Raw genomic sequence first — 22,965 nt, forward strand, 5'->3', positions numbered from 1 at the left:
AGACCATACAGAGAGCTGTACAGACATGGAACTGGTTTGTCTGAAGAAGAAGAAGAAGAAGAAGAAGAAGAAGAAGAAGAAGACAGAGTCTTCGATGAAGAGTGGAAACATGAGGTGTTTTTGATATTGTGAAATGTCAGTAACAGCTGAGTGGGAGTGAGTTTGGTAGAGAGAGAGAGGGGATAGGGAGATCAGAGTCTGGTGGGAGTTGGCATCTTCTTCATCAGACAGAAAAGTATAGGCCAAAAATGCTTATTATTGATCTTTCATCTGTCAGGGAGAGACACAGAGAGAGGAGTGGGGAGAAGTACCAAGGTTGTATGGTTATTAACAAAAAAAATCCCCAAAAGCCAAACACACACACACACACACACACACACACACACACACACACACACATACACACACACCACAAAAACAAAAAAGTGCTAGAAAGAAAGGCAAGATTCAGCTGGTGAGGTACTGGAAATAGAACAGGCAGGTCAGGAAGCTGGCACTTTCTGTTGTGTTTTGCTCCGTGGAGTAATTGATACTTTGGACTGGGTGATTACAGACCTTTAACTTCCTGTGCCTGTAACTTGAATAGAAAGATAACAATGGTGTGATGACAATGATCTCATAATCGTAACTGGGCTCATCTTTGTCTTTTAGTTGTCAGTCTGGTAGATTTTTTTTTTTTTTAATCAATTGACATTACCAGTGTTTTGTACTTAGATTGTGGTCCCTGTCTGCCACTTAAGGGTAAGGAAGAGAGAGAGAGAGAGAGAGAGAGAGAGAGAGAGAGAGAGAAAACACTGCAAGGAAAGATGCATTTTGCTGCTCAGTCATCTGCACCGTTTCAGTGGCAATACTCCCTCACTGCTTGTTCTGGGTCCCCCATACACAGCTTTACCCAGGCTCGTCTGTCGCAGTCTTTGTGCTCGGCAGCCCACAGGGAACCTTCAGTGTTACTATTGTTAGGTCACCAGAAGGCCGCACACCAGAGGAGGCCCTGCACTGCTGCTGAGTCACTTCGGTAGTGTTTGGTAGTGCCTGTTCTGATTTAATGTACTTAGGTCATTACCTACTAAGCTGCCTACTGATGACAATAATGGTTTAGTTGCGGAGCCAGACTAAGTGAGTATTTTCCCCAAAGTGGAGACTGCCACCACGTCAAATGTAGGGCTTGAAAGGCCACATAATTTGGGGTTTATATATATATATATATATATATATATATATATATATATATACTTTATATATATAAAAAAGGTGCTGTCCCCCCAAAAAAACTCTCTCTCTGTATGAATATTGATGATGAAGAAAGGAAATATACATTATTTTGTTCTTACTTATGAAATAAAGAAAGGTTGCGATAAGGGAGCTTTGTTGTGCAATATGTGTGTGTGTGCACGCATTTTCATGCATGTCTGTGTGTATGTGTGTAGTCACCCATCTTTTCTCAGAAACTTCTGGATGCATTTTAGTAAATCATACAGCTTTGATTAATTAATTCCCAACATAAGTGATTCATTATTTTGACTTTAGTTCAGAAGGTTAAAAAAGACTTTGGCATTTGTGCTTATAACCAAAAACAAATCAACCAACAAACAAAAAACCAAAACAAAGGAAAAAAACAACCAAAAAAAAAAAAAAAACCCAACAAAAAACAATAACAAAGGAACAACAAAAACAACAACAACAACAAAAAAGCACAACTCTAAAAATATTTCACTGACTAATGTGTTTCAGTAATCCAACACATGGAGTAATGCCGTTGATTACATGATTTTTAATCTTTAAAATAACGAAACCAAGACTACAGTGCTGTTGACAGCATGTTGATGCTATTCCTGAATGGAATGAAGAGCCTTTTTTCATTGTTGTAAGAAATGCAGTGTAAATTGATTTTTTGGTTTACCAGGAAAAGAAAAGGGCAAGAAATGTTCACATCCTCTTTCCCATTAAGGGATGGTTAGCTAGCTCTTAGCTGTATGTACAACAGCAGCATTGTCGTTGGTGGGTCAGATTAGTCATCATGTACTGGTATTTGCTACCACTAACAACAGTTTGGTTGTAAGTTTGGTATGGGACTTGCTTCCCATAGAACCATTCTTTTATTTTGTCTTTTATTGTTTTGATTTATTTTCGTATTTTCATTATTATTTTTTTTTTAATTCCTTAAAAAAATGGCATTTCATTTTAAAATATTTGAGACGGTGACAGCTTTCAGGGCGTTGTTTATTATCAACCTCACTCAGTTTGGTACCATTTATAGGCTTTACTCATAATGAATCTCATAATTTAAGGCGTAACTTTGAGATGATGCCACTTAGTTCATGTTGTTTATGGGCATTCCACCCCAGGCCGATATGACTTTGCCTTGAGACGTTATTTCTGGGTTATGTCATTACTATGTGAATGCAGAATCAAGAATCCGGTTTCCATTTTGGGAATATTTTGTTACTTAAAAGAATATTACAAGTGCCCAGAAAGGTTTTGATCCAGCATATATATGTTCTTCAAATGGATGATTGGTTGGATGAATGAATGCTGATAAAATGTATCAATGAATATGTTCTCACATATATATTATCACATTGTGTAGTATGTTTACATATTAATGTATGAAAATGTGTGGAGTGATGGCTTGGTGGGGATACACCTGACTTGGAAGCTAGTGTCCATCAGTTCAATTCCCACACAGACCAGAATTGTTAATCCTCTTCTCCACAAGACCTTGAGTTGAGGTCTTGGTGCTAGTCTTTCAGATGAGATGTGCAGCATGCATTTATTGCATGTGATACAACCCATAAGAAATATGGAAGTCGTCCTTGGAAAAGTTCTGTAGAACATGCTATATAGTAGTAAAATGCAAACAGTTGCAGACAAAGAAAAAGAGAGGGGTGGGCATGGGAGGAGTAGGTGGGGGTTGGGGGGATCAGGGGTTGGGGGGTGGGGGTGGGGGGTGGGGGCAATGGTGACAGGTTCTCCACAGGGAGAAATGCTACACAACAGTGTACAAAACAAAATATTACACAACATTGCAATGCAATATAAGGCAATATAATATGTTACAATACAATATATTGCAATACAATGCTTTGTAATGGTGTGTACATGCGCCATGAACGATTTCACTTACATTTTCTTCTACTGAACATTTTATTCTGTCAGGGAAGAAGAGGATGATGAAGACAATGTACGTGAAGCTGAACTGGTGGTGTTTGACAACACTACACAAGGCCTAGGTAACTTTTTAGAATTTTTTTTTGTTCATGTTCTCAGTTTCAGTATCAGTTTCAGTAGCTCAAGAAGGCGTCACTGCGTTCATGTTCTCAGAACACAGGTAATGAAACAAAGTAATGAATGGAAGTAGAAAAGGTCTCTTCAGTGCCATTATTATCCTTTTTAATATGTTCTCACTTGTGGCATTGTGCAAGTTTGAATGAAAAGCTAGAGTCCTGTGATAAAGTCTTCCCTGGTTTTCATTTACCAAAGATCTTTTGCGCCCCACCCACAGAGCCATGCCACACATGCCTCCCCCCCTCCTTCGCCCTGCCTCTCCCACCCCTCCCCACCCACTACTCCCTTCCTTGGAGTCTTGTCTTTTTTTTATGTCTGTAATTGCTAAAGATTCTCTTATTTATATGTGTTGTCTTCTGTCTGTAGCTTTGAGTTACGCACTCCCATTAAAGTCACGATTGAAAGCGCTGTGTCTCCACACAAGCTTGAACCCTTTAGAAATACATTATTTATTATTGATGTTGCTATTGTTGTAATTATTGTTATTATCATTATTAACTGCAGTAGTATTACTATTAATCTCACTTTTACTATTATCTGTGGTTACGTTTGACTCAGGTCTGAAGATCTGCGGAGGGAGCAGTGTGGATGGTGCGCAGAATGACGGCATCTTTATCAAGAGGGTGTTGCCTGGTGGCTTGGCCCACATCCAGGGTATTGTATTTATATAGATGTCTGTCTGTGTGCTTTGTAATGTTTTCATATATATTTTTTCCTAATACGTTTTTAAATTGCGTGTAAAGAGCGTGCATTACTGCAGCTTGAAACCTGTCCCTATGCTTATCTTTGTTTTAGTTCGAGTGTATTATTATGAGAAGTATGTGTGTGTGTGTGTGTGTGTGTGTGTGTGTGTGTGTGCAGTCTACCCCTTCTCTCTCGTTTTTTTAATCTTGAGTGCATTTGAGTCATGTCTTTGTGTTTGCACATACGCACAGACATAATTTATATATGTGCCCAAAAGAAGAGAGAGAGAGAAAAAAAAGTGGTGTGTCGAGGAGGTGCTTGTTAGCAGGACAGTGCTTGATTCTTTTGAAATTATTTTTTAAGCAGTACAGGTGGGCTGACCATTTATTCTGTGCATGTAGTTTGATCTCCCTTATGCCCTTTAAGGTGCCCATCTGTCTGAAGCAAAACGCAGTTACCAGACACTGTTACTTTTTTTTGTGCCAGTGTATTTCTCTGTTTCATTTTCTTCTTCATTCTGACATCCCTCGTTGCTGGCTGTTGTGGGAAATCGATGGATTGTAGACTTATGAACTTAACTGCATTTGTTAGCATTGCTGCTGTTCTCTGACTGTTGAAGTAGTAACACACAAACACACACCCCTATTCCCACCTTACTCATAGTCATACCCTCATCTGAACTCCTTCGCTTCTTTTTTTTTTCACATTTTTTTCACATCGCTGATGGTGAATTCATTTGAATTGATGAAATCATAAGCTGATGTGAGTCATGGAATTGTGTGTTTGCAAATACCATTGTAGGGGAGGGAAGAGGTTTGGGAGTAGGCCTGGGGGTGGGGGGACATGTGTAGGGGTGCATGGGAATGGGCAGTGTAGAAAACATATTAGCTGTTAGACGTTAACTTCTGATTTGGTTTGTGAACTGAGACTTGCAGTTAAAAGTTGTCATTTAGTGTGCAACTTTAAAAAAATTTTTTTTTTTAAACTGTTCATCTTAATCCAGTACCAGATTAGCTTGCATGTATTAGCAGTTGTTTGCCTTTGTGTTGTTTTTGTTGTTTTTGTTGTTGTTGATGGTTAGTTTTATCAGAGTTAATTAACTGTATTCAGTGAGGAAAGTGGTTTTACAGGGGGCCTTGAGGAGGGGGATCTCATTTTGGACGTGAATGGACAGAACATGGAGGGTGTCACATACGACAGGTGCCTGTTTTTCCTTGTTTTCTGTTGTGTCATTATTTTTATTTATGCTGTTTTTTTTCGCTTCAATTGCTTTTAACAAAGCAGTTCTTAAAAAAACAAAAACGCAAGAAACAAACCCTCAGCTTGATTCAGTATGGAATAGATTTTAACAATAATGTCTCTGGTTAAGGTCTAGGTAAGTCTTGTGCCGTGAAATTCATTGTAAAGATTGTACAGAAGGCTCCAGATTTCTTCTCTTCTCAGTAAAATAAAGAAAATAAATGTACTTATGTGGTTTTATCTATTGGCCATTTTCATGCCTAAATTTTGAGTGTTTGACCAAGTGCTCTGGAACAGATACTACACTGTCAACAGAATTGCAATGGTTGCTACTATCGTTGAGCTGAACAAGAACTATGTTACTGGTGCTGAGTACAGCTGTCAAAATATATTAACATTGTTGTTTGGATTAACAAACCATGACTGCTATGACAATGACTGTTACTATTGTCACTGCTGCTGCTACAACCACCACTACTATTACTACCACTATTACTGCTACGACCACTGCTGTACTCACTGCTGCTGCAACTGCTACTACTGCTGTTGTTATTGTTGTCGTTATTGTTGTTATTATTGTTATATTCCAGGGCTTTGTCAATATTGCGACAAGCATCAGCATCGAACCATGTTGAGATGGTGATAACAAGAGATGAGGAGGCAAGGTGGGTAGAACAGTACGCCTGGAGACAGGGCTCTGTAGAAACAGGATTTTACTAGATATGGTCAGATCAAGTTAATTTCATGGCTGTTTCTTGGTAAACGTGTGCTGATTTCATGGATTTTACAGACAAACATTTCCCTCTCACAAGTGGTGAAACAGCATAGTTTGTTTTCGTAGTTCACCGGTTTTATTGGAATTGTGTGTTGGCATGGACATGTATGTGGTGTGTGTGTTTGTGACTGTGTGCATGCATGTGTGTGTGTTTGTGTGTGTTGTTGTGTTTTATTTATGCTTAAATAATTGAAGATGTGTGGGTCCATGTGTGTACATGTGGCGGCCTATGTGGATTGATTGATTGACTTTGACCTAATATTCTGTGTTGTGTCCTTTTTAAAGTGAGGCCTTCCAGGAACTGATATGTCGGATTGCTGAAACAACTCGGATGAACATACAGAAACAGGAGTCATATCCCCTGAAACCAGCTATAAATGGAGAACATGTCATGAATGCAGGTATTTGAGACATTTAGAGTGTGTGTGTGTGTGTGTTGTGAGTGTATGAGTTTGCATGTGTGGGGGTGATGAGTTTGGGGGGAGGTGCAGATACACGGGGGGATAGAGAATATGTGTGTGAGAGACACACAGGGAGGAGTGTGTGTGTGTGTGTGTGGTGGTGGGGGGGGGGGATTGTAAGTGAGCATGTATAATTACAAATATTTGCACATCTGTGTTGTTAATCTTAGTGCTTAATGTAAATGTGAAATTCATGTTCTCATTATCATTCATGTATTTTTGCTTGTAATAACATTTAATTGACAAGAAAGGGATGACTTCTGAAGCAGGTAAGCATATAATTATGTGTAAATAACAATATGTAATGAAGCAGGCATATGTTTGTGCACATATTTCTGTACACACACACACACTCAAAAACACATACAGACACACAAACACACACACAGGCGTAGAGACATTAGCACTTATTCTTTCGTCAGCAACCATGTGAACTCTCTCACCCAAATGCTTGTACCATGTCATAGCCCCTTTCAAAATGCACCCAGACAGACATGTAGTGTTCATGCTTCCCCTCTCCACCCCCTCTTGCCACCTCCCCTTCCTGCCCCCCCCCCCCGGCCCCCCCCCCCCACCCCCATCAACCCAGTCTGATTGTTTATACAGTTTGATATTTCAATGCTCCACACCATTTATGACTGTAAAAAAGGGCAAGTGTTCCTTTCGCTACCATATATATTGAATATTCTAGTCAACAGGCCAGTTCTTTTAGCATTTCTGTTCTTTAATTTTTCAGACACACTCGAGGAATTCCAGTCCCATATGGAAGACTTCTACAAGGTAAGTATGGACAGCTTAGCTTAGCAAATCAAATTTGCATGATGATGGATAACACTGTCATGATATTTGTTCATCATTGGTTTATTGGAATCCAGGATACAGATTTTTCTTCGAGCACATAGTTAATGGAATTTATTCATTTAAATCCAACAAAAAATGGTTTATGTCTGGTACATCCTAAGTTTCTCCATGCCCTTTTTGTAATTCCACAGTTGATAAAATTTGTCATCAGTACCAAATTTTTTGTCAGCCAATTTGAAATAATCAAAATGACATTATAGAATGAATGCTTGATATGTAATTAAGAAAGAATTAGTAAGTTCACAAAAAATTTTTGGTTTCCATCTTTGCAGCATACAGTGGGTCTTCGATCAGATCGTCCAAACGTAGAAAATGGTGTGGGCATTGGCCCAGAAAAGATATTGGAAGGTGAGTTTGAATATGGTATGCAGAAACCACCATTTTATTACACATACTAAAGTGACCCACCAGTGCAGACTCTGGCAGGGGTCTGATTCCTGTTCTGTGCAAACTGAAACTCCGCTTATGTGGAGAAATGAGTGGGGATGTAACTTGGTCAAGACACTGTCCACTATAAGCAAAGTCCAGGCAAGGTAGTCAGATCAGCAGTTGCCTGCTCTGCTGTCCTGATAGTCTTTGTCGGACACGACTGACAATCAAACAGTACCTGCCTTTGGTTAGTTTGTTGGCTTTCCTGATTTAAAAAAAAAAAAAAAAAATTATTCAGTGCACACACTGGCATGACAAGGGAGGTAACCACTTCCAGATCTGAAAAGTTCAGTTTTGCTCATTGGCTTAGAGTTTAAAAATGGCAGAAGACAGAAATGAGGGAATTCGGTTAGCAGGATGGGGTTGGACTGGGATCACCATGGCTCTGTGTACTGTGGTCAAGGTCAATTCCTTGCCAGTATGCCACACCTTGACTGGTGTTTGCCCCCCCACCCCTCCCCCCAAAATAAAACAGCCCCCCCACCCCTCAAACTATGGGTTGGCTTCATATGAAATCATGTCTCAAAGCTACCTTCCCATTGTCATATGAACATTATCTCATTCTCATATTGTGAATGTTGTCTCTATTATAAATATGAACATTATCTCCTGTTCTCATTGTCATGAATGTTATCTCCTGTTCTCATACCATGAACATTATCTCATTTTCTCATTTAATGACGAGTTTTTTGTTTTGTTTAAATTTTTTTAAGAAGAATTTCCAATTATCATCTGATGAATGTTATCCGCCTTATCAGTGCTGTATCCTGTTCTCATACCATAAACATTATCTCCTGATCGTGAGCATGTATTTCCTGTATTCCTTTTTGTGATTGTTATCATACTGTTCTCATATCATTAATGTGTTCACCCACTCTTACATCATTAATATTATCTCCTGTTCTCATACATGAACATTGTCTGCTCTTCTGATATCATGAATATTATCTCCCATTCCCATGTCAGCATCATCTTCCATTCTTATTGCTACTTTCATTTTCTCTGCATAGGCGGATAGTAGTTTGCACAGGACAGGAATGTCAGACCCCTGCCAGAGTCTGCACTAGTGGGTCACAGTAAGTGTGCTACTTAAATGTAATTTTAGGAAGAAAATTTCCTTTTTTTCTCCCATTCTCATGTCATCAACATTATCTCCCATTCTCATAATCATGAACATATACTCCCATTCTCATAATCATGAACCCCCCATTCTCATAATCATGAACATATACTCCCATTATCATGTCATCAACATCATCTCCCGTTCTCATTACATCAACAGTATCTCCCATCTGATGACATCAGCAGTATTTTCCATTTTCGTATCATGAACATTATCTCCCATTCTCTTACCATGAACATTATCTCCCATTCTCATGTCATCATCATCTCCCACTCTCATATCATAAACATCATCTCCCATTCTCATGTCATCTACATCATCTCCCGTTCATCTCCAATTTTCATGACATCAACATTATCTCCCATTCTCATATGAGTATTATCTCCCATTTTCACATAAACATTATCTCCCGTTCTCATATGGACATTATCTCCCATTCTCATCACATCAACATTACCTTCCATTCTCATGTCGCGAACATTATCTCACGTTCTCATGTCATCAACATTATCTCTACAGACTCCTCGCCCCGACCTGACCACGACGATGTGAGCAGCAGTCTCCACAGTCCAGCATCAAGCTGCCACAGCGAACTGACCAGGCACCTGTCCGCTGCCAGCCCAGAGCCCACTAACCATCACGTGGGGTCACGGGCAGGTGACTCGAAATCCATGAACACTGTGCTGTCTCACAGCTTTCCCTTGGCCTTCAGCTCCATCAGTCCCAGTTGTCGCTTCCCTGTGGCAAAGCTGGAAACGGTACGTATATATATATATATATATAGAGAGAGAGAGAGAGAGAGAGAGAATGTTCCAGTTGGAAGGAAAGAATAGTTACAATAAACATGTATGTGTGCACCTTTTCTGATAGCCGTCCTTGTGGTTAGTTTTCTGTTGGTATAAAGCTTTTTTTTTTTTTTTTTTTTTGGTTTGTTTTGGGTTTGACTGCTGTCAGCCTGGTTTCTAATCATCCTGTCAAGACAAGTGTGACAGTATTGTGATGCTGAAGTGAACGAAAGCCTACCTGAAGAGGTCAAGGTTTTGGATTTCAGACGTTACAGAGCTTGGGGTTTGTCATCACGGCACAGAAACACACGGAGCTGCTGAAACACATTCCCATCGATTCCCAGGGCTTGACCAGTTTTGATGGTGAGTGGAATGATTCCTGCTTTGTTTCATGGAGGTAGAGGTGTTGTTTGAGTTTTTTTTTTCCCTTGTTAATTTTTTGTTTGTATGTTTAGCCCCCTAAGCTGGATTGTAATTCATTACTGTGGGGGTTATTTGTGTGTACATATGTTGCACTCTGATGACAGATAATGTGATTGAATGGGTACTAGCTGTCTGTGGTGTTCACCAGTGGTTATTATTTATTCATTTTTGATATTGATGTTGCGCCTATCCTTGGTCTGAGGCCCAGCTCAAAAGTGTTTTATGAGCACTGGGGTTATTTGCACAGCAGGCTGCCTTTTAAACTCATTCATACACCTGACTACTGCTCAGACACTGTTGTACATATGGTTTACATACATCCAAGGCAGCAAATCCTAATTAGTGAATTTTTTTTTTTTTTTTTTTTTTTTTGTCTGTACCTTTGAAGTAAGTTTGAACAATTGGGTAAGGGAAACAACTTTTCACAAACTTCTGAGTGACTTTACTGACAAACTGTTTTATGCAATTTGAGCCTTTTTTTTTTTTTTTTTTTGATGCCGATTGTGGTATACTAGAACAGTAGCAGAAAGCATTGACATGTGCAGCATATTGTCAGTGATCTGTGTACTGTGTGAACCGTCAAATTTTTAATTTGTTTTTGAATTTTTCTGAAAAAATACTGCTGATGTTGGACAGGCTTTAATCTTCACAGTGCTGAAAGGATTAATGTACTTTATTACTGGATGTACTTTGTATTATTGTTATGTATTTGTTAAACTCTTGTTTGGCTTTAAATCCAGAAATGATTAAGTGGAATGGCAGGTGCCTTCAGCGCTGCCGGATTTCATATGTTATTGAGGGAATTCCAGTATATCCTGGACCTGATGTGACTGCTTTGATTGGCTGGGCTGTTAGAAACAATAAATGATTAGATAAATAATTAAAGAAATAAATAAATCACATTTGGTGAGTACCGGTACATCTATGCTGTTTATTTTATTTTATTTTTTTCCAGATTGAGCAGTAGGTGGAGGTTGAGTGTTTGTCACTGGGCTACAGATATGAAAGAGGGGTTAGCAAATTGTCATAAACACTGGGAAGACAAAAGAAGATGGCACTAACTTTATTTTTTTCTTCACAGCCCAACGGGTAGTTCACACACATAGGTAGATGACAGAAAACATCACAGGCAAACCTCTGCAGTAAATCCCCTCACCCTCATTGCTTTTGCATTAAAAAAAAAAAAAAAAAATCTGTGTTATAAATGTGTGGACGAATCTGACCCTTTCTTTCTCTATTACTGCCTTCGTCTCTACACTCCATCTCGCTCTCCATGATCAGCTTCAGATCAAACACACTGCAGTTGGCCTCCACTCTTTCTTGTCTCAGGGTGAGAGCATTACAGAAAAAAGTTCTTTAGTTTGCTGAGTCAAATCTCTGCACTCAGCTCTCTCAAGCCTGGACTGAAGAGCTATTTCTATCAAAAACAGCTCTCCTCTCCTGTCCACCCTGTTTCTAATCTACTATAGTTTCCCAAGGTTTCTATTCATTTGTATTTTATAAAGTTTTGTCTGTCACGCTCCTGAATCAGAGTTATTCATGCATATGAATGGCTGGTGTGAAATTGCTTTGAAATATGCATATCTGACATGATGAAGTGCTATGTAAATGCCTTTGTTATTATTATTATTATTATTATTATTTTTATTAATATTATCATCAATGTTATTATTTTATTTTTATTATTGTTCTGTTGTTTTTTTGGGGGAATCAGATTTTGTGCAAGCGGTTCGGCAGGTGTTTCACGGAGAGCTGCAGACCAGAAGTAACAGTCAGCGTAGCACTCCCTTGCTGCCCTCCTCAGAGTCCCCAGTTTCTTTGTCGCCCTCACAGGTCTGTGCAGTGGTGCGTGGTGTGTTTGTTGTGCATGTGTGTGTGTGTGTGTGTGTGTGTGTGTGTGTGTGTAGTGTGTGTGTGTGTGTGTGTGTTTGTGTGTGTGTGGTGTGTGTGTGTGTGTATGTGTGTGGTGTGTGTGTGTGTGTGTGTGTGTGTGTACGCACATGTGTGCGCAAACGTTTGCCATTCACTTGTCTGTTAGTGTCTTGCAGCAAAGGAGTGTGTGTTAACTTAACATACATTTGTTCTTTCAGGTCAACGGACACTTTGATGGAGACAGTTTTCTGCAACAGGAAAATGAACAGCTGCGCAAAGAGATCGAGTCTTTGAAGGTAAGCAGTGAGCAGAGAAAGGTAGGGCCTTAGAACAGAGCTGTGGAATGAGATGCTGTAGAACAAATGGTGTATTTAATTACACATACCGTAAAATTCATCATATAAGCTGCGACTTTTTCCTCCAGCTTCAACCTCTGCGGCTTATACAATGATGTGGCTTATTTGAGGATTTTAACGATCCCGGGAGTGTCACGTTCTTGTCTATTCTTAGTTGCCCTTCAACTCACCAAAATCATGGTTTCTGTCCATGAAGTTTTGGATGAGCTTCAGGATAGTGCTTGCTTTTCTTTCTGTTGTTCCCGCTTGTGTTTATTTCATAACCTACAGTATTGACAGCTTTTCTGTAGTATCAGTATGTGTTCCAGTACCGGAAATAAGTGCGGCTCATAAGCCAGTGCGGCTTATGTATGTATAAAGTTCAATTTTTTCCAGAATTTAGTGGGTGCGGCTTATATACTGGTGCGCTCAATAGGCCGAACTTTACGGTACTTAACCGTGACCCACTAGTGCAGACTCTGGCAGGGGTCTGATTCCTGTCCTGTGCAAACTACTACCCGCCTATGCGGAGAAAACGAAAGTAGCTATGGCTGATAACCTCCCGAAGTTGGTTACCTCCCCTTTACATCCCTGACTAGCGCCCTCTTTTTCCGGCAGCCATCTTGACTCCTGCTCCTGTGCTCTGCTAAGTTTTTTTTGCATTTTCTGTCTGTCTGTCAATTCTTTGGCGCTCTCTTTTTGTGTCTGATGATGAATCACAACAGGTCACAAAATATTTTAATGGTCGAATGGCCCCAGAGGGTAACAGTCACAGTGACTGTTGTTTTATCTTCATACGCCTCGGTTCTGAACCACCCAGATGAAGGGTATAAAAAAAGGTTTGACTGCCTGGGTTCTTTCAAAACAGGATACAAAAAAACAAGAGGAAAAAATTATGAACCCACTTGGGAGAGGAGAAGTTGTGTACTTTGACTTGTAGAGTCTTCAAAGCAACTGAAGATAGCAGCAGTCACAAGTGCAGTTTCACCCAGATGAAGGTCCAACATTGCTGAAACTTGGGTTCAGTACAGTGTTGTTAAAACTGGTTTCTACCATTGTCTGTTTTTGAATGAAACTTTGGTTCAGAACAGTAAAAACTGGTTTTGTACCAGTGTTTGGTCTGATTTTTTGTATGTGTGTGTGTGTGAGTGTGTTCGTTAAGAGAAGAAATTGATTTGTGAGTAAAGTTTAGAGAGTATTTTTTTTTGGTTTTTACATTTGAAGCACAGAGTGTATGTGTATCTGTTGATTCTGACTGTTTGTCTTTCAGGAGCAGCTGAAGGAACAGAGGATGTTGTGTCAGAAAGCTGAAGAGCATTTGCTGACTTTAAGAAAGGTGATATGTCTGCTTTGTGTGTGTGTGTGTGTGTGTGTGTGTGTGTGTGTGTGTGTGTGTTTTATGCATTTGAGGAGCAGGGATTAGGGGATACATGTGTACATATGTGCATGCACATGTGTCTGTAGGTTTGTGTGTTGTGTATCACACACACTCATACACTTGCACACACAAATATTCACTTATGCATGTTAAATGTAGGCACACACCTAGCAGGGTTCATTTTGGGGTCACAGCCTTAAACCATTATGATACTGTCTCAGGATAACAACCAGCACTAGGGTCACTTGTGTTGCTATATTTCATTGAGTCATTGCTTATTTCCCTTGGATCAAGTTTGGTGCAGTCATCTGAGACTTTTGGAGCATTGTTCCATCACAAGCAGTTTTTGGTCATTTGTCAAATCTGCTGTCACAGCCAGTAGATCCAAGGAACCCACAACAGCAGACATGGAACTGAAAGGTGCCTGTTTGGAACAAAGGAAATAGTGTAACAGTTCAGTGGTATCACATATATGCACATTCGCACTTACATGTACATGCACACACACATGCATGCACAAGCGTGCACACACACTTTTACACCTCTGTTAATGTAATTGGTAAATTATGGATTGTTGAAATAAACAACAATGACCCATTGAACTTTGAACTGACCCATGTGAATTCAGACAGATCAGTCAATCAAACCATGCTGCTTTCACTTCAAGATGGTCGCTGCATACACTACAAACATTCATACATGTTCATATCTACATATGCACGCCCACACATAGAGATAATATCACATGCATTTTGTGCAGGAGTCCCAAACTTCCATAGAAGAGAGTCGATCTCTGCGGACCAAACTTTGCCTGGCAGAGCAGTCCCAGGAGGCAGCGCGGAAAACAGAGCAGGACTATGAACAAGTCATGAGCATGCTGGAAAATGAAATTGCTCACCTGCGTCTGCTTTTATCCAAATCTGTAAGTGCCACTTGTGTGTGTGTGTGTGTGTGTGTTTATATGCATTTGTGTGTGTGTGTGTGTGTGTGTGTGTGTGTGTGTGTGTGTGAGGTGTGTATACATGTCTGTGTGTCTGCATGTGTGTATATGCGTGCACGCACATGTTCACATGCGTCTGAGTGTTTGGTGCGTGTGTGTTTGCGTATTTTCTTTCGATTTCTCATGTCTTTCATTCATGCCGTTCGCAGGACAATGTGATGAGTCAGAGACGGCTGGCTGTGGCAGCGTGCCAGCTGAAGAAAGCAGAGACAGGGAAGAAAACTCTGGAAGTGGCGGCCAACAAACTGCTGGCCCATGTACAGGTATTTAAATGTTGTTTTAATTACACATACTTAACCGTGACCCACTAAAATGTCGTTTTCCAGTTGATCTTCTCTTTTCATATCAGTTTCATATGCTGTATATTTGTTTAGCATCAAAGTTCAATCTTTTTTTTCTTCATTTTTTTTGTTTTTGTTTGTCACTGTCATTGGAAATCGGTTTAGAAGTGGAAATGAGGAAAGAAAAAATGGATTCCAAGCTGGATGGTCAGCATGTACAGTGTTCTTTGTTGTACATGAGCTGTTTATTGCAGCTAATAGGGCCAAAGCAGTTATTCCATTATTGGATTTATTGAAAAATGAGTTTGTTTTGTGTTTTGTGTCCTTGACATATTTGGTTACAACTGACTGGTAAATTACTTTTTGTTCAGATTGCCATCTTGGTTATAGTGATTTTGGACATCTGGTCAAGCTTTATTTTTGTCGTTGAGATAAAGTGATTAGTTGCCTGTTAAGGATGGTTACCCATTCATTTGTCTGAAATAGTGAAAAAAAAAAAAAGACTGAGTGAGAGATAGAAAAACAATGATAGAGAAACAATGTTTTCGGACATACACTCTCACAAAAATGTCCTTATTAGAATCTGTGCTTCCGTCATCATTTCCCCACACTGACACACAGACTGTAAATACTGTGGGGAAACAGAAAGCCAGAGTTCCACAGAGAATGAAGTTAAATCTGGTGTTCCGGTGCTTTGCTTGCAGCATGTTCAAGATGTTCTGTCAGCAGACGCGTCTGTCTCGAGGTATGTGGTGGAACATGAAGCTTCCTGGTGTGTCTGTCTGTGTTTGTGAATGCTTAAACGTGCTTGCGAATAATCTGATGAAATAAAATAACATTAATTTCAGACACACTCATGCACTGACATTTTATGGAACATTTACACTCATGCACTTAAATGCATTCATTCACAGACAGTCACACATGTGTGTGCAAACAGATGCGTGTGTGAGTGTGTGTATGTTGGTGTGTGTGTGTGTGTGTGTGTGTGTGTGTGAGAGAGAAGAGAGAGAGAGAGAGAGAGAGAGAGAGAGAATGAATGAAAATGAGAATGTGAATATTTTATTCAGATTAAGCCATTGCATCTGGAGGGGGAATTAAATACTTGTAAATGAATAGTTATAGTGCAAGATCAACACAGAGAGAGAGAGAGAGAGAGAGAGAGAGAGAGAGAGAGAGAGAGAAGAAATACCACTGTCTCAAATATTAGTTGATATTGTTTGTGTAAAATACAGACAGTAGTAACTGCTGTTAGCTGCTTTTCCTTTTTTATGCTGCTGTCTTCTTGTCGGCATCATGTTCCATATGTTTTTGTTTGTAGTATATTTGTAATGAAATCAAAACAAGCAGAAAAGACAAAAAAAGAAAAAAAGACTGAATTGCAAGATAGAGAGAGAGAACACTGAACACTGAACACTGAACACTTTAATGTCAATAGCTTTACAGCCCTAATGACATGGGGGTTCATAATACAAATAACAACATGCATCAATAGTAATAATATTGATGAAAACCAAAACCAAAACGAAATCAATCAATCTGTGCAACAAAGTGCAGTTCGACCATCCATTCAAAGTAATGGCATGTAGTGAGAAATAAAAACAAAAACATATATAAATGTATAACATAATATTTTCCATATGAGAGTGACAACACAGATTTCACTTTTCACAATGAGCAACACCTGATACTATTTTATTATTGTTGAGTTTTTTTTCGTCGCATGTTATTCGCTTCTGCAATATATTTTGCAAGTGACTGTAGTGAAGTTTCCTGATTTAAATTAAGCACTCCAAAAATATCTTCATACTTTGCTGAATTTGTTTTAAATACAACACATTTTTCTCGAATATCGTCATAAGCTTTACAACTAAACAAAAAATGTAACTCATCCTCCCTTGAATGCCCGCACATCGGACAAGGGGAGAGTAACGAGGGCTCAGTCTGAAACCGATAGAGAGAGAGAGTGAGTGAGAGAGAGAGTGAGAAATAGCAATTTAGAAATAGTGTTTTCAGACATGAAATACGTTTCTATTTTAAACAGTTTGTGCCCGTATACCATTTCCTCCACAGAGTAACACAGCCTGCTGTGTGTGTGTGTGTGGTGTGTGTGTGTGTGTGTGTGTGTGTGTGTGTGTGTGTGTGGGCGTTGTGTGTGTGTGTGTGTGTGCAGGTCAGCAGCAGACCCTGACCCGGGGGACAAGAAGAAGAAGAAACAGAAAACCGTGCAGACACTTTTGACAGAAGGCCAAGACGTCATTCGAACCACGCAAACACTGCTGGAACAAGTCCGTAAGTACGCACGGTCTGAGACCTGCAGTCATCAAAGACAGTGTTCTGAGTTTTCTGTCTTATTACAGTGAAAATAGCTGGCATGCCCTGATAAGAGGTGTAGTGAGAACGTTCAAAGGAGATTGCCCTCAGCACCTTGCAGCTGCTAGGGATCGGCAGCACCGAACTGCATCTGACCCTGCCTGACTTGTTGGCGTTCCATGGCCCACCGGCTACCATTCTTGTGCTCAGGTCTTTGGGTTATGAAGCCACATGAGTGTCCACCGATGATGCCTGCTGATGATGGAGCAATGCATAGTCATCTTTGGTTTCCAAGACACAACTTTGAAAGACATATGCATTCCGCCCATCTATTTACATGTGTGCGTATTTGCGTCATCCATACGACATTGATAGACATGCACCCAGTCATTCACCGGTGTGCACATAAATGTAGAGACATGAAGATGCATGCAGGATACATTCTCAGTTGTACACACACATGCACGCATGCATACGCACGCACGCACGCATGCACAGGCACCACGCACTCGCTCGTTATTCATCTGCATATTGGTAATACTGTCCTGTGTATTGTTTCAGCTTTGCCGTTTGGATGGGAAGAGAACTATACTGCAGATGGTGTGAGGTACTATATCAAGTAAGTGATGGCAGCATATTCTGTCTATACATTTGAAAGGATTTATAGATCTCATTTTGTTGTCTTAAAAAGGGAAATTAATGGTAATATTAATATGAATTAAAAAAATAGAAAGGAACGAAAACTTTATTTAAGAAAGCCCACATGCAAGTGGATGTGCGTGTGTGCGTGCGTGTGCGCGTGCACACACACACACACACACACACACTCACTCACTCACTCTCTCACATTGTTTTTCTCCCTCTCCCTCTTTCTCTCACCCTCACTCTCTCAACTGTGTATGTTTATCCTCTTATTTTCACTTTTCTCAAAAGCCAGTTATTTATTTAGCTAGTCAGACAATCAGTCCTTTACCTTCCAGTCTTTTAGTCATTTAGCCAGCCATTCAGACAGCCAGTCGTTGAATCTTCCAGTCTTTCAGTCAGTCAATCATTCAGCCAGTCTCTAAGTCAGAGAATCAGTCCTTGAATTTCCCAGTCCTTAAATCAATCATTTAGCCAGTTACTCAGTCAGAGAATCAGTCCCTGAATTTCCCAGTCCTTAAAATCAGTCATTTATCCAGTTCCTCAGAGAATCAGTCCCTGAATTTCCCAGTCCTTAAATCAATCATGTAGCCAGTTACTCAGTCAGATAGTCAGTCCTCCTTCCAGCTTTCAATCAGTCATTCAGCCAGTCAATCAGTCAGACATGTAGTCCTAAAGATCTTCCCGTCTTTCAACTCAATTGATGATTCAGTTTATCATTGAATTATCATCACACTTGGAACCACTCATTCAGACAATCAGCCCTTTATCTTCCCGTCTTTCAATCATTTATAATTCAGCCAATCAGTCAGTCAGACAGTTCTTTGTCTTCCAGTCTTTCAATCATTCAGCGAATCGCACATTAAGACAATCAGGCCTTTTTTTTTTTCAGTCTTTCAATCAATCATTCAACCAACCAATCAATCAGTAAGTCAGTTATTTTTCTTCCAGTCTTTCAATTATTTAGCTAGCCATTCATTCAGACAATCAGTCCTTTACCTTCCGGTCTTTCAGTCAATCGATCATTCAGCCAGTCATTCAGTCATTAGATCAGTCAGTCAGTCAGTCCTTCAATCTTCAAGTCTTTCAGCAGGTTGATCTTTCAGTCTGTCATTCAGCCAGAATCAATCGGTCAGTTGTCTCCCTTTCAGCCACCTGAACCAAACTACTTCCTGGAACCACCCGTCATCCACCATGGAACACCAGTCTGTTGCCATGACAGCGGGGGGAGGGGCAGACCGTCAACCACCACCAGCTGTCGACATGGCGCCGAAATCAGACAAGGCTGCTGCTTCTTAAACACTGGCTGTGTGAGAATCTTGGGCTGTTGAGGGATGGATTGTGTGTGGCGGGGAGAGGGGGGGGGGGGGGGGGGGGGGGGGGGCTCTTGTTTCCTGATCTTGGTTAAGTGCTTGGTGAGTGGTTTTTTTTTGTTTTTTTTTGTGGGCTGTTGAAACGGTTGCTGCATATATCATAGGGTGGGTAGAGACGGGAGAATTTAAAAGAACATGGTCAATGGTAGTCTAGTTTTAATAATGTACGAATGTATTTGTGTATGTATGTATTTAACCTTCCAGTGTCATTGTTGTGTAACAGTGTGGGTCATGGTCAATGATGCATTTTGCTTTTGCAAACACCTCAAGCGATTTACCATAATGACTGATTGCTTTTTAAACATTAAGTAATTTTCTTATTGTGAGTGGAAGAGAAAGCCATTGATAGTTTTAGAATTTCAGTAATATGCCTAGTAGTGTTTAAATCCCTTTTCTCATATATTTATTTTTAGAAATGGTGAGTAGGTTACATAAAAAAAAAAAATTAAGAGAACAATTGTAAAAATTCAGCTGGCACACAGAAATGTTGCATTCCTGAAGAGCTGATGGCGATTCAGTGCAAAAATGGTTGAGTGGCGTTCTAGTTTTATGTTGATTATTTTGTTATGATTTAATATTACTCATCTTTTTTGGGGGGGTTTCTTTCTTTCAGCTTACATGTAGGGAAGTGGAACAGTTCAGTTTTAATCATTCTTTGCACTAACTGGGCTGACGTATTGTGTCTATGAGGAAGCTGAAAACATTTATCATTTTTCTCAGGAGTGTCAAAGACGTGAAAGTAACGGGGCCAGGCTAAAAAAAATGTAAATACCTATGTATTTATTTAAAAAAATCATGGGTGACATAACGAATATATATTAAGATATATTTTTCGGTTGATGTTACCCATGGTAGCATTTCTGGGTGAGACAGTTAACTCTCTCCATACGAACGGCGAAAGAGACGACGTTAACAGCGTTTCACCCCAATTACCACCATCAAAATATTGCAAGAGGAAGGCTCTTGTTCTGAAGAGGTGAATGTTGACAAAGAATACCACAATTCTGACGACGGAAGCTAAAGGTTGGGTCATTCAGACACCCACTGGACATCCGAGGGGTCTGTGTAGAGGAGAAGAGAGGATTGGCCGTACTGAGTGAGTTAAAGGGAGACAGACAGGTGCCTTTTGCTTTAAAAAATATGATGGATTGCTTCCCTTGAGTTCTTTGCCCTATTTAAAAAACAAAAACATAAAAATTGTCATATTTTTATTTTTTTTCATATTTTTTCCCCCTGGCCATGGTTGATGAAAGGAAAGCTTTCAAGAATGTTTTTTGCTTTTACTGTATGAACTGATCTGCCACTCCCATCAGATTGTACCATCCCCAGTTTTTGTGAATCAGCGTGTTAAATATGGCTACTGGGAGTATTATCAATATGTGTGTACTTCTAGATATCTCGTACTTGTTTTCCTTTTTTCTTGGACATTTCTGTATGATTTTGCTCTCATAATTTTATCATTATCGATAATAATATTGTCAGTTTTCAATATTTAGTGAACAGAACTGAATTGCTATTTTTTCTTAAAACATGAATTGTGCCAGTAACCATTGTACACTTTTTTTTTGCATTGAAATCTTTAAAGTAAATGTTTGGCAGTATTTGAAAAAAATATGGCCATTGATAGATTTTCCTTGGCTTTGTTTAGTTTATCATGGTTTCTCATATACTTTAGTTAATAAATGAATGTCTTAGTGCTTATTGGTTTCAATTAGAACTATAAAGCATTAAAACAGCACTAACTGCTATCTCTTTCTAAGTTCATGAAGCAGCAAACATTTTTACAGTTTCAAAGAAAAGCCAAAAAAAGGAAAGTTTAGTCTGTCTGATGACAAAGAGACAATCAAACAACTGCTTTGAAAAAAAAGGCCAGAGGTGAGAGCTCACATATATTTGTATATTAATATTTTATGCTGTTGTGGATATTGTGTTTATCATCTCATTTGTATCCCTTCCCGAACCCCGATTCTCCCCCTTCCTTATCTCCAAACCCTTGGTCAGTCTATCCTTTGCCTTACAGCTGTCTTCACTTTGTTTTTCCCTGCTACTTTGGGTTTGGGTTTGTTGAACTGGTTTTTGTCAGCCAGGTCTTGGGCCTGTTTCTGTAGTCCTTGTGTTCCATTGGATGTCTCTCTTCATGACAGTTTGTATTCTGACGTGATTGTAAAATTGATGAAATGGCTGACCCAGTGCAATAAAAATCTTGACTTAAAATTTTGAAATCTCTGACGTGAAGATTTCTTACTTGTGATCAATAACATTCAGTATTTTTGTCAGAAAAAAACGTGGATATCAAACAGGTACCATTTTGAGTTCTGTGTTTTAAAAAAATGTGGATATTGTGTGGTGGATTATCAATACTTTATTGATATGTAATCTCTTCCCCCACGTTCTGTTGATTTTGCTGCATAATAAGATCTGCAGATTGCTAAAAAGAAAAAGAATAAACAAAAAGAATCCTCTTTTTTTTTCACCATTCTTTCAGTTTGTCCCTTTCATATTTGCTTAATGAATGTAGTGTTTGCCATTTGTTTATCAGGTCTCTTTGAATCAGACTTTGTTATGGACATTACAATTCCACCGAACTCTGTTCTTGTACATACATATGCTTTTTTATGATCCAGCTGATGTAACTTATTTTGGATAGAAATGCATCCGTCTTCTGTATATTTTTGTACGTGTGCACTGTGGGAGAAGGGATGCATGGTGAAATTACTGTTTCCTTTGGCAAGACGGCTGACCGTTTTCCCTCCAGTGAGATCCTTTACTTGTGATGTGAGTGCAACAACACTTTGATGTAAGCTACTGGGACTGATGGGTTGTTGGGTTGCAAGGGTTCAGGACTTGGCTGCGATAGGTTTGTTTAACGCTAGGGATTTTCCTCCAAAGCTACGTTAAATCCATAGTCTGAGGAAAATTCTTAATGCCAAGATCGCTTGTGCAACCAGAAAAAAAAAAGAAAAAAGAAGGAATTTTTAGTGGTTTGCAATGGATTGTAAAGCTCTAAATACAATCGAGATACAGAGTGGATTCAGTTGCTGTAAATGGTGCCATGTACAGGAGATTAACCGCCATGTTCCTGAAAGGAAATGATTGTCCATGTTTTGAAAGTGCCTTTTTCCTAGTCAGTAGTGTGTCATGAGAGGTGAGCTGAGATACCTGTAATGGATTGTACTTTTTTTTTTTTTAGACGGAAGCTTAGAAGTGTGTAGGATATATAGAATGTGTGGGTGGAGGAAAAGTGCAAGTACTCTGATGTTTTTGGTACTGTGATGTTTTTGGATTGCAAAGTATTTTTGATACCTTTTGATGACTGTTTCTATTTCCAGTCCTGTCGTCTCTCTCTCTCTCTCTCTCTCCGTCCATGTCTGTGTCTTTGCTTGCTGGGTCTTTTTCCTTGGTCTTCTGTTTTGTCAGTGACATTGGCTCACTTTCTCTCTCCTTCTGTCTCTCTTACGCACACACACACACACACTCACACACACACACACATGCACACACACACACACACACACATACACACACACACACACACACACACCTCACATGCACGCACACACACACACACACACACACACACACACACCTCACATGCACACACACACACACACACACACACCTCACATGCACACACACACACACACACACACACACACACACGCTCACTCACACACATGCACACACACACACACACACACACACACAC

At 39.6% G+C, this 22,965-nt stretch overlaps 1 protein-coding gene across 1 annotated transcript in view; it reads left to right on the top strand.

Moving 5' to 3' along the window:
• The window catches only part of LOC143298966 (syntaxin-binding protein 4-like), a 32,954-nt gene that overhangs the window by 4,787 nt on the left and 5,202 nt on the right, over positions 1 to 22,965 (top strand). The window contains exons 3-20 of the mRNA XM_076612022.1: positions 3,157 to 3,230; positions 3,844 to 3,939; positions 5,100 to 5,169; positions 5,799 to 5,873; positions 6,269 to 6,384; positions 7,181 to 7,224; positions 7,578 to 7,653; positions 9,377 to 9,615; positions 9,909 to 10,005; positions 11,780 to 11,898; positions 12,156 to 12,233; positions 13,543 to 13,608; positions 14,411 to 14,572; positions 14,800 to 14,913; positions 15,636 to 15,676; positions 17,105 to 17,223; positions 17,806 to 17,863; positions 19,038 to 19,196. Coding sequence (XP_076468137.1) covers positions 3,157 to 3,230; positions 3,844 to 3,939; positions 5,100 to 5,169; positions 5,799 to 5,873; positions 6,269 to 6,384; positions 7,181 to 7,224; positions 7,578 to 7,653; positions 9,377 to 9,615; positions 9,909 to 10,005; positions 11,780 to 11,898; positions 12,156 to 12,233; positions 13,543 to 13,608; positions 14,411 to 14,572; positions 14,800 to 14,913; positions 15,636 to 15,676; positions 17,105 to 17,223; positions 17,806 to 17,863; positions 19,038 to 19,185 — 1,792 coding nt within the window. The 3' untranslated portion in view covers positions 19,186 to 19,196. The remainder of the gene's footprint in view (positions 1 to 3,156; positions 3,231 to 3,843; positions 3,940 to 5,099; positions 5,170 to 5,798; positions 5,874 to 6,268; positions 6,385 to 7,180; positions 7,225 to 7,577; positions 7,654 to 9,376; positions 9,616 to 9,908; positions 10,006 to 11,779; positions 11,899 to 12,155; positions 12,234 to 13,542; positions 13,609 to 14,410; positions 14,573 to 14,799; positions 14,914 to 15,635; positions 15,677 to 17,104; positions 17,224 to 17,805; positions 17,864 to 19,037; positions 19,197 to 22,965) is intronic.

The sequence above is a fragment of the Babylonia areolata genome, chromosome 24 (assembly GCF_041734735.1).
Source record: "Babylonia areolata isolate BAREFJ2019XMU chromosome 24, ASM4173473v1, whole genome shotgun sequence".
NCBI classification, from domain to species: Eukaryota; Metazoa; Mollusca; class Gastropoda; order Neogastropoda; family Buccinidae; genus Babylonia; species Babylonia areolata.